The 16,027-nt window shown below is 40.9% G+C and overlaps 2 protein-coding genes across 3 annotated transcripts in view; one reads left to right on the top strand and one right to left on the bottom strand.

Annotated features, from left to right (window-relative positions):
- Positions 1-2,569, bottom strand: part of Gyg (glycogenin 1) — a 44,236-nt gene extending 41,667 nt beyond the window's left edge. Inside the window, exon 1 of one of the 2 annotated variants that reach the window (XM_069311202.1) lies at positions 2,424-2,569. In XM_069311202.1, coding sequence (XP_069167303.1) covers position 2,424 — 1 coding nt within the window. In that variant the 5' untranslated portion in view covers positions 2,425-2,569. The remainder of the gene's footprint in view (positions 1-2,423) is intronic. The other variant, XM_069311203.1, reaches the window with a different exon arrangement.
- Positions 2,570-2,912: 343 nt separating this feature from the next.
- Positions 2,913-12,106, top strand: LOC123772070 (E3 ubiquitin-protein ligase Hakai). Its single transcript, XM_045764969.2, has 6 exons — positions 2,913-3,067; positions 4,598-4,707; positions 5,462-5,528; positions 5,994-6,181; positions 6,642-6,821; positions 8,101-12,106. The coding sequence occupies exons 1-6, from the start codon at positions 3,049-3,051 to the stop codon at positions 8,944-8,946; spliced, it is 1,410 nt and encodes a 469-aa protein (XP_045620925.1). The 5' UTR covers positions 2,913-3,048; the 3' UTR covers positions 8,947-12,106.
- Positions 12,107-16,027: the final 3,921 nt, after the last annotated feature.

Here is a 16,027-nt window from a genome sequence, read left to right as displayed (position 1 = left end):
AAATAACAAAGAGAAAATCACTCTCACTCAAACTGGAAAGCTTCCTAAACAAATTTGGGAAGGAAGAAAAAGGGAAAAGAGGGGGGGGGAGAGGGTTATTTGTAATCAATGTAATTCCTCTTCCAATCAAGACCACCATATATGATGGTTTATCCACTCCACTTCCTCATAACCAATGAATGTCATCATCTGTAATTTGCAGTTTCCTGCTACTACCTTTAAACCTGTCATGCATTTGCTTTGAATTCAATTTTCAACCCAGTACAGGGTGTATAAATAATACTGTGACTGTGTAGCACGAAGAACTGCTGTAACAAGTTATTTTCTATAAATTACTGCTTCTAACAATAAAATTTTCAAAGCAAATTTCATTTACACTTCAGGTATTGAAGCATTACATGAGAATGTGTCTCATATTTCAGGTACTGAAATATTATATCTGAGAATATGTCTCACATTTCAGGTACTGAAACAGTCATCTGATAATGTAACAAACACTATGGCTGAAACGCTATGCATGTTAGTGGCTTTGTAAGAACACCAATGTTATGTACTCTCACAAACCCAATGTACCTTTTTGTATATAAATAAATAGAAAAAATTCACATTTTCGGTACTGAAGCATTATATCAGAGAATGTTTCACACATTGCAGGTAAATAATGCAGTTTTTAGTGTACAGTATTGCAATCTTAATACTGTATAGTAACAAAATACTATTATATTCTGATAATTTTAATAAGTACATTTTTAAGAACTTACAGTACAATGAAACATACAAACATTATCTCTTTAGTCAATATACAATTTTAAAAGATAAATTATCAGGTACAGTAGCAGTTACTGCCTATTAGGGTATTTATAAAAAAAAATATATATTTATTTAAAACTAAGAATGTTATTGAACTTGAAACTGCTGCTGGCTTAAGAGCTTTCCCTTCCCATAGCTCATATTACCCTACTAGTTTCCCCAGAATACAAAGAGCAGTTTGGTTAACTACCAGGTTCCCAATTACTGTAGGGTGAACTGATTAAGGATTAGTGCACAATGAACACTCCCTGAGCAGGGCACGAACCCAGACAATATCACTCGCAAGGCAAGTGTGTACATTTGCAAGTGCGTACAGTCCCTCTATACCACAAGGACTGTAAATTATACATTACTTGATCTTTTCCCAATACATTATGATGTTAATCCAATAGTTTCCTTCCTAAAGTATATTTTAATATCTAGCTACAATCAGGTATAGAGTTGAAGCAGAAAATCTTAAAAGCCTCAAAAACTTAATAATGAAGTAGAACATCTATACAGTAATGTGAACTACTGGTATTATGTTTTACTGATTATCTATTAATAGAAAAGTTTTGTTTAACATTTTCATGTATAAAAATATAGATAATTTAAACATTTTGATACGGTATGTACATGGCTACCAGTGTCTATAAAAGACAGAATAGACTGCAGATGCAGCCTACAGACCAATTTTAAAGTGTATATAAGGTATTAGTGAGTCTCAAGAAGCAGTCTGGTAGCCCAGTCTCCCTGACTGCCCCACCAGACCCTGACCAACACCCTAGGTCCTTACTGCTTAAGGAAGCCCTCACCACCCTACATAATGACTCTCACCACCAGCTGAGGCCATCACTGTCTTCTAAGTCTCTCACTATCTTTAGAGGCCCTCCCTGCTTTCCTAGGTCCTCAGTGCCTTCCGAGAATCACACTGCCGTCCGAGACCCCTACTGCCTTCCGAGGCCCTCATGACCTTCCGAGGACCTCAAGACCTTCTGAGACCCCTCAGGACCATCCGAGGACCTCAAGACCATCCGAGGCCCTCACCACCTTCCGAGGCCCTCACCACTTTCTGAGCTCCCCATCACCTTCCGAGGCCCTCACCACCTTTTGAGGCCCTCACCACCTTCCGAGGCCCCCTCCACTTTCCAAGCCCCCCACTACCTTCCGAGGCCCTCACCACCCTCCGAGGACCTTCCGAGGACCTCAAGACCTTCCGAGGCCCTCACCACCTTCCGAGGCCCTCACGCCCTTCCGAGGCCCTCACGACCTTCCAAGGCCCTCACGACCTTCCGAGTCCCTCACGACCTTCCGAGTCCCTCACGACCTTCCGAGGCCCTCACGACCTTCCGAGGCCCTCACGACCTTCCGAGGCCCTCCCTGCTACCTGAGAGACCTTAACCCTGAATAACGTTAACCGCCACCTTAAGACCCTCACAGCACCCTAAGATAAGGCTTTTCCCCCAGTGTGTACACCTGACTATACACATCTGTCCTTCCCAACACATGTCACACAATTTCACTGCCAGCCGCAGCTGCGGCACGGCTTTACAGATTTATCCAACGGATCACACGAGCACACCACTGCATAAACATGGGAAAAATGCTTGAAAATAAGGAGTGACCGTACTTACTGGTAAAGGCAAGTCTTGACAACACTTGTGCTGACGTCCGTGACCTTGGCAGCTGTCCTCAGATGTCTGAGCCAGTCACGACGCCCCGACTCCTCTTTATATATTGCTAAGAAGGGTAACTAAAGCTTGATTAATATCATAGCATGTGTAATCGCCTTTTTTTATTACTAAAATAGCCATTGAATTGTTAGTGGATGCTGGTGATTAAACTTTCAATATTGATTGAATTTTATTTTATTTTTTTTTTATTTTTCACTTGATCTATATATATATTTTGATAAATGTATGCGAATAAATTATACAATTAAAAAGATTAAATGGTCAATTTATGACTTGCAAGTTTGTGAATGATAGAACGCCTATTGTTGCCGGGTTGACAATATTATACCAGAGTCACGCAATATATAAATCTGTAAGTAACACAAACACCTAAAAACATGAGCCTATAAAATCATAAAAAAACATATAATGTAAGACCTAGAGAAATCAGATGACTTACAAAGAGGCGATTAAATTATCGATTTTTAAAATAATGTCTTTGACTGGTATGTTACACGAGCCGGATTAAACAAATCGATGAGCGTTGCTTGTGTTGTGTGAGGAAGCTGTGCTCGCCGCCTTCATCATGCCTATGGAAGAAAAAGGTGAGTAGTAGCCTCTATTACGGACTTTTCTTAACTCTAGCAAATATATTACTTTGTCAATGACTGAAAAATCTCCAAGATTTCAAATGTTAGCGTCACGTCACTAGCTACTGCGCTCTTTCCGGCTTCACAATTTTGTGTTAGTTTTAATGGATGCATCAAGTTATTGCAAGTTTTGGTTCCTTCTCGATGGCTAGGGGACACCAGAAGTGTGTTGAGATTATAGGCTGTTGGGTTATGATTTTGCCATAAGGCATTCTTTAGCTTGAACTGATGCAGCATCTGTGGTAAGTTGTGCTTGAGGTCATGGAGAAAGATGTTTTCCTTTTGCATTTTTTCGTTTGTTGGGATGGTAAGGCATTGGCTAGGTCGAGAAGCACTTGATGTCACTGCTCTCCAAAGAGCCATGACTTCAAGTGCTCCTAGTATGCCTTTGGGAAGCAATTTTATTATTTCTTTTGTTAGAGACAGGAAGCTTATTAAGCTCTGCATAGGCCAACTACTAACTCTCTCCAGGATACAATGTGGAATGACCTTCCCAATCATGTTAAAGACTGTACCTCTCTCAACCAGGTTAAGATAAAAACTAAGCACTACCTAATTAACTCCCTGTAACCTACCTTACCCCTATAATATTAACCCATGTCTGTTATTTTTAAACAATGCTGTTTGTCGATGAAATTGTATTTTTGCTGTTTTTCTGCCATGTTCCCCCTTTTTTTTTTTTTTTTCTCAACACATTTTATACTTTAATCTCAATTAGTATTAAGTTTTAGCCTTTAGTGTTTTTTCTGCCCGAAACGCTTTGCATAATAGTGGCTTTAGGCATTGTATGTACTAGCTCTATCTATAAATTCATGAATACTGTATTTGTATCACCCCTTGTATGTATGTACTTTACCTGAATAAACATTTGAATTTGAATTGAATTTTAATTTATCAACTGGTATCCAAATACAGTATTGCACAATTGCAAAGCTCTCCATCAATCTATGGCATTTTTCAGTCCTGTGGTTTAGTACCCATTTGCCATATGTTTATATTTATCTTGATAATAAAAATAACTGCTTGCTTTGCTCAATAATATATACAGTAATACATCAGATTCATGTGCAGGTTTTTGCTTCTATCCCTTTCTTATACAAAATGGGATCAACTGGAATGATGCGATGGCTATGGTAGTAAACAATATTCTAACCTGCAGTTGCTGGAAGTCCCTAGTGATTAGTGTGACATCACATCAGTGACATCATGGCTATCAGCTAACTAAGATGCTTTCATATTTTGCCAAACTGTTTGTTCAGCCAAGATAACTTGCAAAGATTCTACTTGGATAGGCTCAAATGATGCATTGCTACTTGGATACAGACTCGAGGACTCTGCTATTTGTATACAGTACGAACCCAAGAGGGACTGTGCTTCTTGGGTATTGCAGTCCAACTTGTAAACAGGCTTGTAGGTTGCTGTGTATTTCAGATACAGTCTGCCATAAGCTTAATATGTACTGTATTGTTATGTCATAATTTTCAGGTAAAGAATATGAGGAGCGACGAGGTCGAGGTCGTGGTCGAGGGAGGGGTCGGCCCAGAGGAAGACCAAAAGGCCCTCCAAGAGGGCTGCGTGTTAAAAAAAGAAATATGGTGAGAAACTGCACTATTCTTGTTTATTATATCTGTAATATATGACAACAACAATGTATTCTGCAAAAGTATTAAAAAAACAGTGTGTTGTATTAAGTAATTAGGCCAACAGCTTGATTATCTGTCATTGTTGTAGTATGGCTGTCACCCTAGTTTTTTAATTTATATTGTGGTCAGATTTAAATACTGTATAACAAAAATGATGTCTAACAGCATAGTTTCTTTATAGGTCTGCTTTTTCCAAGCCCACATTCTAGGCTAAGAATGAGTCTCGCTTTTTTTGTCTTTGTTGCCTTTTTGTAGGGGGGGGCCCTTTTGTGTCTCCCAGAATAGAATCCTCCAGAATTTGGAGGATTCCACTTTGAATCCTCCAGATCTTAGGTACCACATCAACTTTCAGCACATCCCTCTCCAGTTGGGCCTTGCTCACCATCTCCATTTAGGTGTTCTCTCAGTACTCTGTTTGCTGTCCAGGGTCTGTGCCACACAGTTTCCTGCCTTGCAGGGGGTGGACGTGTAAAGAGATATTTTAGCAATATGTGGGATTGAACTGTTATCTCTAGACTCCACAGAAATTGAATTGTGGTTATCAGCTGGTGCTGATAACAATAGTGAAATATGGATTGGATGTAATGAAAGGAGTGCAGAATGAATCTTTCTGTTTGAATAGGTTTCAACTGTACTGTATTTGGAATATTTGAGGCTCAACTGTACACATTTTTTATGACAGATATTTATCTTCTATGATTAACAGATAGAGAGTGAGGAAGATGAAGAAGAACCAACACCAAAGGAGAATGAACCACCAAAGATAAAACAATGTAAGTCTGCCACACTATTCCTTCATATTCACATCACTTTGAATGTATAGTATACGAGAGAATGTCTGTGTGTGTGTGTCTGCAAAGTTGGAGGCAAGACACCTGGGGCTAGACTCTCCTGACTTTGCAGGGAGAAATGGTCTGGGGTACAGGGCCAACATTGGCTGGCCTAAGTTAAATGCTTTAAAAGAAATATCAGCACTTATACAGACCCCCTCCTATGCCAAGTGTAAAATATTTGGTGTTATTGTCCTTAAGCCTGAGTGTTGGTGAAGGTTATGGGTAGTTTTCAGGCTTTAGGAAGGGTTGGTACTGTTGGGTGGTGGCAGAGAGGAGCACTGTTGGCTCTTAAGTTTTTACTCCAAGTTTTAGAAGTTTTTGATGTACAGTACTGTATAATAATTAAATATATAACAATGTTAGTTAAATTGTATTGCTTATGTCCTTAATCCCTTGTCCTTTTAGATGATCAAGACTGTGACATCTCATCACTGGAGGCTCCTACTTTCACTACCTTAGACCGAGGCCCACCTGCTCCAATGCTTCGCTTGTCTTGGGATCATCCAGTTAATCTGATTGGAGAAAAAGTACTTTCTCCTCGAATTCACATATGTGATGCATGCAACAAACCAATTCTCATCTATGGACGAATGGTAATATTAATTCCTGCATATTTTGTCTACCTGCCTGCCTTCCAATCTACCGACCTACATGTCAGCTAACCTACCAACATGTCTATATACCTTAACCCACCTACCTACCTATTTATTTTACTTGCCTACTTATCTCCCTCTCTCATCAACTACATTATTTAACTGCATTTGTTGCATGAGCACAATGTTACTTTGATCAGTTTTTATGACATGTACAGCCAATACATTTATGATGATGTAATATGTGTGGTAATGAGTGTGAGGATTATGAAGATTGCCAGTATTCATAGGATTGAAGATTGCAATTGGCAATATGAATTTCAGGAAATTGAGAATTGGTCCTATTTTTTAAATTAGAGAAATTCTATTTTTATCATGTATGCTTAAGACCATCTAAGCTGTGTCTTCATTATGTTAGAACCCTCTTGGTTATAAGATATTAAATATATTTCTTTCACAGATTCCATGCAAACATGTGTTTTGTCTATGGTGTGCACGGAGTGAAGACCGAGTGTGCGCTCGATGTGGGGAGCGTGTGGCCAGGGTAGAGCAGACTGGCTTAGGCACAGTGTTTATGTGCAACTATACCATCAATAAGGCTGTTTGCAAGCGTACATACTTGTCCCAGAGAGATCTTCAGGTAACATTTGATGTACTCTTATATATTTTATGGAATCAGAATAAGTACAGTTTTCTTGACTGGGGTAAATTCAGTGGAAATATTAAATACATATAAGCATGTGAGAATGTTAACTGGTAAGGAATTTTGTTTAAAATAGATTGAGAGTACTTACTGTACAACACTCTGAAAGTCTAATGGAAAAAATTTCAGGAAATTTTTGAGGACGAGAAGGAAAGAGGTTTAGAAAAGGATTTTAAGATATGGTGAGCGTATATAAGGAAACAGGAATTGTATGTAAATGGTAAAATGAGTACTGGTTAGAAACAAAGCTGAGCAGAGGCACTTTGTTAAGAGAGGATGAATGTTTGATATTAGTGCACATGACAACTTTAAAGGAACACAGGACATTGTGTTCCTTTAAAGGAACATTGATGTTGCTGTGGCTAGAGTAGGATGATGGTGGTGATTCTCATGGTGGTGTTTAGTGTAGAAGATTTGGTGCATGGAGGAATGGAGAGGTGTCTTACTGAATATATGCAAACCTTATTTGCTTTTACTATTCTCTCCATGTTCATGTTATGCGATAAATGTGTATCCCCATCACTTGAAGTGTGGATAAGGGTGCAATGATGATGAATATTTGTGAGGCTATACGACAATTGTTTCGAAGTCTACATACCCTTTCTCTACCATGTAGAGTAACATATATCACAATGTTAATTAAAGGCATGCAGGAAAAACAAGAAATATGAAGGGAGAGGAAAGAAGCAAGAGGCAGGAAGAGAAAAGAAATGAAATGGTGGGAGAGAAAAGAAAGCAGGAAGGAAAAGAAAAGGAAATAAAGGAAAAAAGGAGGGGAAAAGAAGTGTGGGGGAGAGGGAAGTACAAAGAGTTAGGAATTTAGATGCAGGGAGAAAGATGGAGAGGCAAGGTAGGACAAGGTAAAGAAGTGAGAGGTATGGAGGAATAATTGTGTGATAAGAAGGGAGCAGAGGTGAGCTATGAAGTGTGTGGACTGAGAGGCAGGTGAGGAAAGTGAGTAAAGAATTAAAAGGCAGGGGAAAGAGTCAAAGAGTAGAATGCAGAGAAGAGTATATGAAGAAGTTATAGACAGGGTGGAAGAGGTAAGATGAGTTTTGATGGTAGAGCATATATTTTAAATCACATTGGTACAAGTGAATTTTGTGATTGTGCTGAACAGTGAGCCATAAATATAGAATTATTAAATAAATTTTAGCAGGATTGTTAAATTAGAAAACAGTAAATTTGTGATCAGTTATCTTGACTTTTTATATAGGCTCACATTGATCATCGTCACATGAAAATGCCTGGAGCTCCTGGTGTGCCTAAAGAAGACATGAAGGAAGAACGTCTAAGTCACCGTGACCCTAGAGGGGAATGTCGAGAATCAAGAGGAGACCCAAGAGGGGAGGCTAGACAAGATCCACGTTCCATGTCAGACCCTAGAGTTGGAAAGGAAGGTTATGAACACCGCGAATCATATTCTTCCTCTCAGTTTCAACGTCAAGGGTCTGGACAGTTTAACAGTGGTCACACACAGTCACATAAGTCATCCTCTACCCATCAAGGAGGATCACATCATATATCTATTATTCCGGTCATGACCACAGCACGGACCAACCTCATTACAGTCCCACTTCAGGATCCCCCTGAACACCCATCCCACTCATCTTTCCAGCACTCTGCTCCATCTCATCAAACACCCTCTCATCCCCCTCCTCACTTGCCTCCAACTCATCCCCCACCTACTCATACATTCACTAGCCCTCCTCCAGCTCACCCCCAGCCTCCTCCAACTCACTCCCAGCCTTCTCCATATTCTACATCATTTACCACACCATACAGTAATCAACAAGCCCAGTATACCTACCCTCCTAACCCTGCAGCTCCTCCCCCACCAAATCCAACTGTTCCACCACCACCATACTCAAATGTAGCCCCCACTGTTCCACCTCCGACTACATATGGGAACCGGTCTCAGTATGAAGGGCAGTATGCAACAAATACTCAGTGGTCTACACCACCACCACAAGCCCCACCTTCTCATCCACCTGGGCCTCCTCCCCATCATGCACCTCCACCTACTACTCAGTCCACACAGTATTACAGAAAAAGCTTTTAATGCCTTTCACTCATAACAGCTGATATAAGGAAGCTGGAGTATATGTAGTTCTACATTACATTAAAATATTGATTTGAATACTATTAACACATGAGCGAGGATTTTGGAAGTGCATTGGTGTGACAAAAATGGGCATTGCCAATGTTAATGGCTTACAACAACTGGTTCTCCTTACTCCTACGGTGAAAATTAAATGAGACTAGTGTAATGAATGGAGTTTTTGTGACTTTTTCATGCCCTTTATAATGTTAAGACGGTAGAAAAAGCAGAAAATTTGTTGTTTTTTAAAGCTATTTGGTACATCATTAAGTTCATAGGATTATGATAAATTCTGCATGTTGCATTTTCAACTCTGCAACTTGTCACACTTTCTAGTCAACTTGTCTCGTATTTATTGTGTAATAACTATGCATTTATACAACAAAATACACAGTAGTTACAATTATCACCAAACAACCTGACTTAACCTACCTTACCTAACCTTATCTATTTTACCTTTTGCTCATGTGGGGCTACTGTGTAATTTTTTGTCTTTTTTTTTTATATAGGTTAATATTATGTAGTCAGTGCTTATTTTGACTATTTCTTGCAATATGCAAAATTATTATATAATAAATATGGAAAAAGTTGATGAGAAAGTGTGGCAAGATGGTGTACACAGAATTTGCAGCATGCAGAATCATTCTAATACGGATTGCAAAATTCCAGTGGAGAAACCCTACCTTCGGGAGATGCATCAGGCATCTGAGCATCACCATTGCCTACCAGAACAGATTACTCCAAACCGAGAAAAACCAAGAAGCAGAAATGCAACAAAACAAGCAATTGCTTTGAAAAAATTAGAGACCCAGAGGTTACAGGGCATATGATTGATGCTGCAGGGTAAACAAGCAACAAGACAGAGAATGAATCTGAGCAAGATTTGAAAAGTGTATTCTAAGAATTCTGATTGGCGTAGGTTTTAGAGTGAGTACTGAGAGGTGGGAGGAAATATTAAAAGGTGCAAGAGCACTGGAATATGGTAATGCAGACTTTTTATATCTGGAGTGATTAAAGAGGAGTCCCGGGCATTGGAAATTTTGTGAATGAAAATCTTAATATTTTTAATTTGTAAGAAGATAATATGAAAATATAAAGATAAGGTTAATATTGTAAGGCCAATGTTATACTGTATCTACCACCATATTTGTGCCCAAGGAGGTACAGATAGTTTGTCTGTTGTTGTGCAATGACTGTTGATTGTGTGCAATAATAAGAACTTTTGTAATTGAGTTTGGAGCAAATATAGTAACCGAGTCATGTGACAGTAAAATGTGGAAGCATACTTATGGTTCTGCCATGTTATTTTTGTACAAGCAATTTCAAATTTTTGTACCTATGCCTCAATGTATTAGATGTAGTGTATGACCCTTGTCCTGAGCTAGGATAAGTGACTATTCCTCTTGGATGGGTTAGCATTGAAACAGGTGACTTTCTGTAAGAGGCTGTTGGTTTTGGTGGCACTGTACTCACACCATTAACTATCGGCCAATGCTTTCCTAGTAATCATGTGACTCCTAAACTATTAGCCTCTTTCAGTAATATTGCTGTTTCTCCACAATGCTCTACCATTCTTTTTTTTACTATTTTTTTTGGAGGGGAGGGGCTTCCTCCACCCCCTCCTGGTGGCTTCCTGAAGCTCTTCTGCTGATATAGCTCTATGCTAAAAGGTAACATCAGTTGCAGTAGGTCTATTTGGCCTTCTGAAGACCAGAGCCAGAACCTCCTCCCCTAGTAATCTTCGTTTTCTTTCTCTGGTTAGTTTGGAAAGTCACTAGGGGGGGCGTCTCCAGAAACCCAGGGTTGAATGTGATAAAATGACTCTAGTAGACCCCTGGTGGCTCCCTGATTTCCTCCCTCCCTTCCAGGCTCATTGGTTCTTCAGCTTCAGAACTGAGATGGGGGAGACAGTTGAGGGCTGCCTGGTGGTGGCAATCGGTACTAATGAATTTCGAGCTAGATTGAGTGACTCCCCTGTTCTGTGTGAATTGTTTGCAGTGTTTAGCAGTTTCGAAACCTGTGAACCCTCTAGTTGTTTGTAAAACTTTGCTGACTTTCTGAATGCTTTCCCAGTGGGGATTTGTCACTTGCTTCCTGTGGCTCTGTGATGGCGGAGTGGGGGGGGGGGGTCCATATTCTGGTTTCTGGCAGACCAAACAGAACTTCCACAACTGATGTGACCTTTTAGCATGGAGCAATCTCAGCAAAATAGCTGCAGGGAGCCACTAGGCTATTCCAGAAAGAGGCATTTCATTACATTAAACACTGGGTGTTTTTGGGTCTGGGAGTCAATGTTGCTATGACTCAGCCTTTGGTGGATTTATTGTGTAAATACAAAATTGCCTGAATGCTTTTTGGGTGTTTCCAGTTATGAAATTAAATTTTGCTTCTGATATGTTGTATCTGAATATTTGTAGGTTTATACAGCATATTGCTGATTTATAAAAGGTTTCTCCTCAACGATTGTGGGTACTGAGTGTGACAATACAGTACAGTATCTACATATTAACATTGATATCTTCAATTTGTTATTTAAGTGTCTATAATGCTCTACAATTATTTTGAGTGAGCTATTCTATACAGTACTTAGAGTAATAAAACTAGTTGTGAATGTATATTATTAACACTGATGCAAAGTTCATTATTAGTGGATTTTAGAAACAAGCAGTTCGTGCTGATAAGAATATTACTATCATTTTAGTACAGTATCTTAATTTGAAATTGAATATCTCAAAATGCAGGGAAACATATAGCTGTTGCAAGAAGTATGGAGAGTTGAGGTCTGTGACGGGTGTATGGCATCTGTGTTGTTGCTAACTTGGTGAACCTTTTGCCACACTAATGCTTGGAGTCTCTTGCTCTGGTGTGTTGTTTCATGACGTGTGTGCTGCAGTGTTCAGTGTTACTTCCTAGGAATGTCCTTGCTGATAATTGTATATATATATATATATATAATAGTAAGAGAATTGGTGATGTCCTCTATTTGTTATTTTAACAAATGCATCTTTGTTATTAAGGCATCAACTATAATTTCAGATTTTTCAGCAAATTTTGTATTTGTCATATAGAAATATATTTTGATGGTATTGTACTGTATTTATAATACATGAAATGAGAGTAATTGTTATCTTTTGCTTTTATTCCAATTTCAGTTAAAAACAGGAACAAATTATTGGAATGCTCATTTGTAAGTGGCCTGAGGGTGCACTATATTCACAAAAGAAAGATGTTCATTTCTGTGGAGAGCCCCGTCGGCTTCCCAGAACTATACCGGGCTGATATGAATGTATTAGTCCATGACATCAATCAATTCAAATGGAGTTCTAAGCCTACCGGAGACCATGAGCCAGAACCTGGCCCCCTCAGAGGCATGAGGAGCAATAGCCTATTGAAACCCCCATGTGGTTGAACGCATTCTATGTCTGCCATCTACCGGGTTAGGCACCCAGAAAGGTAGGCGTCCCAAAACAGACCCCAGCTGGTGAAACATTGTTATTGAAAACCGAACTGCTAAGCAGAACTCTCCAATCGAAAAACAAGCAAACAAGCATGACATCACACATGCTGCTGCACCGCCTGTCTGCGCAGCTCCACCCTCCCTGGGAGGGGGAAAGGGGGGGGCCACAGACCCTTATACTGGCTATCCAACCCCAGTTCTGAGGCTGATGTGTTGAGTGGTGGTTGTTCGACTCTGGCTCCTGTCTGTGAGCAGTGCTGTACCTGGTGGTGGTGTTCTGTGTTGTGGTGTGAGAGCCAGAAGTAATTTCACGAGTACTGGGGCTGCATGCGCCTAGAATCTCCTTCCCTAGGTGCCCTGTAAGTACTGCCCTTGTGGCTTAGGGTTGAAATCTACAAGTCGCTCAAGGGACTACCTCTGAAGGGGCTTTTGCTGCTCGGTGATCGCCCGCCCTTATGTTCAGCTGGGGTTTTTATAGCTGCTGTTTGCCTTTGGGTGGGAGGTAGTGTCGTCACTGGTAGGGGTGCAAGGTACTGTACAGCTTGTCTTATAATATCATAGCGGCCGGCTCTGTTCCCCTGGGGACGTTGTACTTTTGCAAAGTTTTTATTTTCTTTTTCTTTTTGCCTGGTGGAATGTCTGCTCCTTGGTCACAGTTCGCCTTCTGTTATTCGAGTTGTTCCTCGCTAGGCCCCCGTGCTTGTACACGTCGCAGGGGTTCAGCTTTACTTGCTCTCTTGGTAGTTTTGGGTGCCGGTTAGCAGTACCTTGCCTGGGCTTCCCTTAGCAGTCAACCTAAAGGCCCTGGAAAACCCCATTGGGGCTCATTGGTCCAATGGATGTGTCCTATGCATCCCATCTCTCTTCGTATGAGTTTGAAGGTTGCTCTGTCCCCTTGCCTCAGGGTAACACTCACCGTTTTTGCCTCCATCATGCTGCCTGTTGGCCGGAGTCCTGCAAATGGTGTTCGCTGTTGGTTCTCCAGTTCACCCAGTTCGATAATGCTTACTGTTGACAGGGTGCAGGCAGCATCGACATTGCATGCAAGGTTTAGGATGCTGCAACACGCCCAGTTGGTTGCCTTTCTGGATGCCCTGCGGCTGCCCTGCTTTGGTTATAGGGACCTGGACTTGGGGTCGTTAGTCGCTTTGACTTTGGTTTTGTCCATGCTCCCTCGTCCTTTCCCTGTTGCTTGTCCTACTCCTTTTTCCCTGTCTGAGGATTTTGAAGTCGGGGCTGGGGTTTAGCTTGTGATGAGACTCGGGCAGATTCGGGGCCTGCCCCCATCCTGTTCGGTGACGGAGGCATTCGAGCCGGCTCCTCCTGCCGGGGCTTTTAGGTTATCTTGAGATGATTTCGGGGCTTTATAGTGTCTCCGCGGCCCGGTCCTCGACCAGGCCTCCAACCCCCAGGAAGCAGCCCGTGACAGCTGACTAACACCCAGGTACCTATTTTACTGCTAGGTAACAGGGGCATAGGGTGAAAGAAACTCTGCCCATTGTTTCTCGCCGGCGCCTGGGATCGAACCCAGGACCACAGGATCACAAATCCAGCGTGCTGTCCGCTCGGCCGACCGGCTCCAAGCCAGACTCCAAGGTCTGACAAGTGGGCTCCTGTTTTCCCAGCCTTTTCTTCAGGGGTGGAAGGTTTGAAGGACTGCTCTGCTCCGGGTCGTGACATGGAGGATCCTGGGGCTGGGGAGGAGTTGTCTTGGGAAGCTTGGGCCCTGTTTGACTCTGCTTTGGTGTCGGTATTCTCGGCGTGGGGTTTGCTGTTACAAGTTTTCTTAGTTTTCTGGAGGAGTTTTCTTATCCCCCTTCACTGTACGAAATTGATATGGGTACAGCTCCTTCCCAGGTTTGGTTCCGGGTTCCCTTGTGTTCCTCAGTCCCTTCCTCCTGGAGGTTTTCGGCCTCCCGCATCCCACCTAAGGAGGGTGTGTGTTACTTTGGCGCTTTTTCGCATTTTAGATGTCCAGTCTCAGAACTGGGGTTGGATAGCCGCCACGGGGGTCTGGACCCCCCTATCTGCACAGGGGGAAGCTGTGCTTACAAGTCATGGGTGTTTGCTTGTTTTTTGATTGGGGAGTTCTGCTTAGCAGTTCGGTTTTTAGTGGCAATGTTTCACTAGTTGGGGTCTTTTTGGGGATGCCTACCTTTTTGGGTGCCTAAACTGGTAGATGCCAGACAGAAGTCTTTCAACCACATGGGGGTTTCTTTAGGCCATTGCTCCTCGTGCCTCTGAAGGGGCCCAGGTTCTGGCTTGTGGTCCCTGGTAGGCTTAGAACTCCATTCAAATTGACTGATGCCATGGTCTAATACATACATATCAGCCTGGTATAGCTCCAGGAGCCTCCATATATATACAGTACTGTATATATACACACAGAATACTGGTATACTTGGTCATGATAGTATTTACACTCCATATTACACAGGAATAATTATATATTATAAATGAAAGGTATTTATTACTATTGGAAATCACTAATACTGTATTTTATTACTACTACAGTACTTGATAATAATCGAGTTACACAATCAAATCTTGAATTTTTTATTTTATTTTCAACTAGCTAGTTTTTATAGTTACAATCATGCCAAATAAAATTAATATTTTTATATTACCGGTAATTCATTCATAATTCAAGCCATCTACTGTGGGCAAAAGAAGTTATGAACATGGTAATGAGTTTACAAAATTAAATAGTAAATATAAAGCAGAGTTTATATAAGAAAGGGGAAGAGAATCTGAAATATCCTTTCTGTAGCCACATCCTAGTGTTTGCGGGACACCTATATACGTACAGCATATACAGGGTTGTGAAGCACTTGATATCTTCTACAACTGCTATTGTTTTGTTTTGTCCTGAAGGGCGAGTTTATTGGGAAGTGTTACTCATGTGTTGAGTCAATATACTGCCATATAGCAGCATGTACAACACCCATCGGTAAAAAGAAAAACCCACAAGGATGTTTATCCAGTTGGTTGTACCCAGACACAGCTGTGGCTTGGTTAACTGTCTCACGTGAACAGATTGTCAAATAAGAAACTAACATCTTGCAGCCATCAAGTTTACATTATCTTACTAGTACCAGAAAACAAAAAGTGTTTTTCTAACTCAAACAATATGAGATTTATTGTTTAGCAATCTCTCAAGCAGTGGTCCAGATGCTGTCCTCTCATCCTGCAAATTTTAAACCTCGTTTGGGTCAGCTGTCATTTCCATCCTGAATCTCCATGAGTACTTTTATTCAACATAAATTCTTATTGTTATAGGTTTCCTCCATTGACCACCACTTCTTCATCCATAATGATGGACATTGGGTACATTGCATCAACGTATAGATTAACTGACTTGCTCATTTAAATCTTCTTTCCTTGGCTATCTTTTTCATGGTGCTGTTGTCTTATGATACAGCAGCCAAGACATCTGCTCATTTATTTTCATAGATTACATCATCAGTAGGAATCCACACAATCTTGATCACCCTTCCCTGGTTGGATAGCATTTCCACAGTTCTCTTGATTTCAATTATTGTCCCTCTGTTTTCTGTCTGACATTTTCTAAGGCTCTTGAGTTAG

This window comes from Procambarus clarkii, chromosome 69 (genome assembly GCF_040958095.1).
Source record: "Procambarus clarkii isolate CNS0578487 chromosome 69, FALCON_Pclarkii_2.0, whole genome shotgun sequence".
In the NCBI taxonomy this organism is placed as follows: Eukaryota; Metazoa; Arthropoda; class Malacostraca; order Decapoda; family Cambaridae; genus Procambarus; species Procambarus clarkii.
Note: the sequence above shows the minus strand (reverse complement) of the source record. Positions and strands in the feature narration are given on the sequence as shown.

Bases quoted from the DNA above. Each gene is read 5' to 3' on its own strand.
- LOC123772070 (XM_045764969.2), top strand. The intron at 4,708-5,461 runs GTGAGAAACTGC...TATGATTAACAG, and splicing joins GTGTTAAAAAAAGAAATATG to ATAGAGAGTGAGGAAGATGA. The intron at 6,182-6,641 runs GTAATATTAATT...TTTCTTTCACAG, and splicing joins TTCTCATCTATGGACGAATG to ATTCCATGCAAACATGTGTT.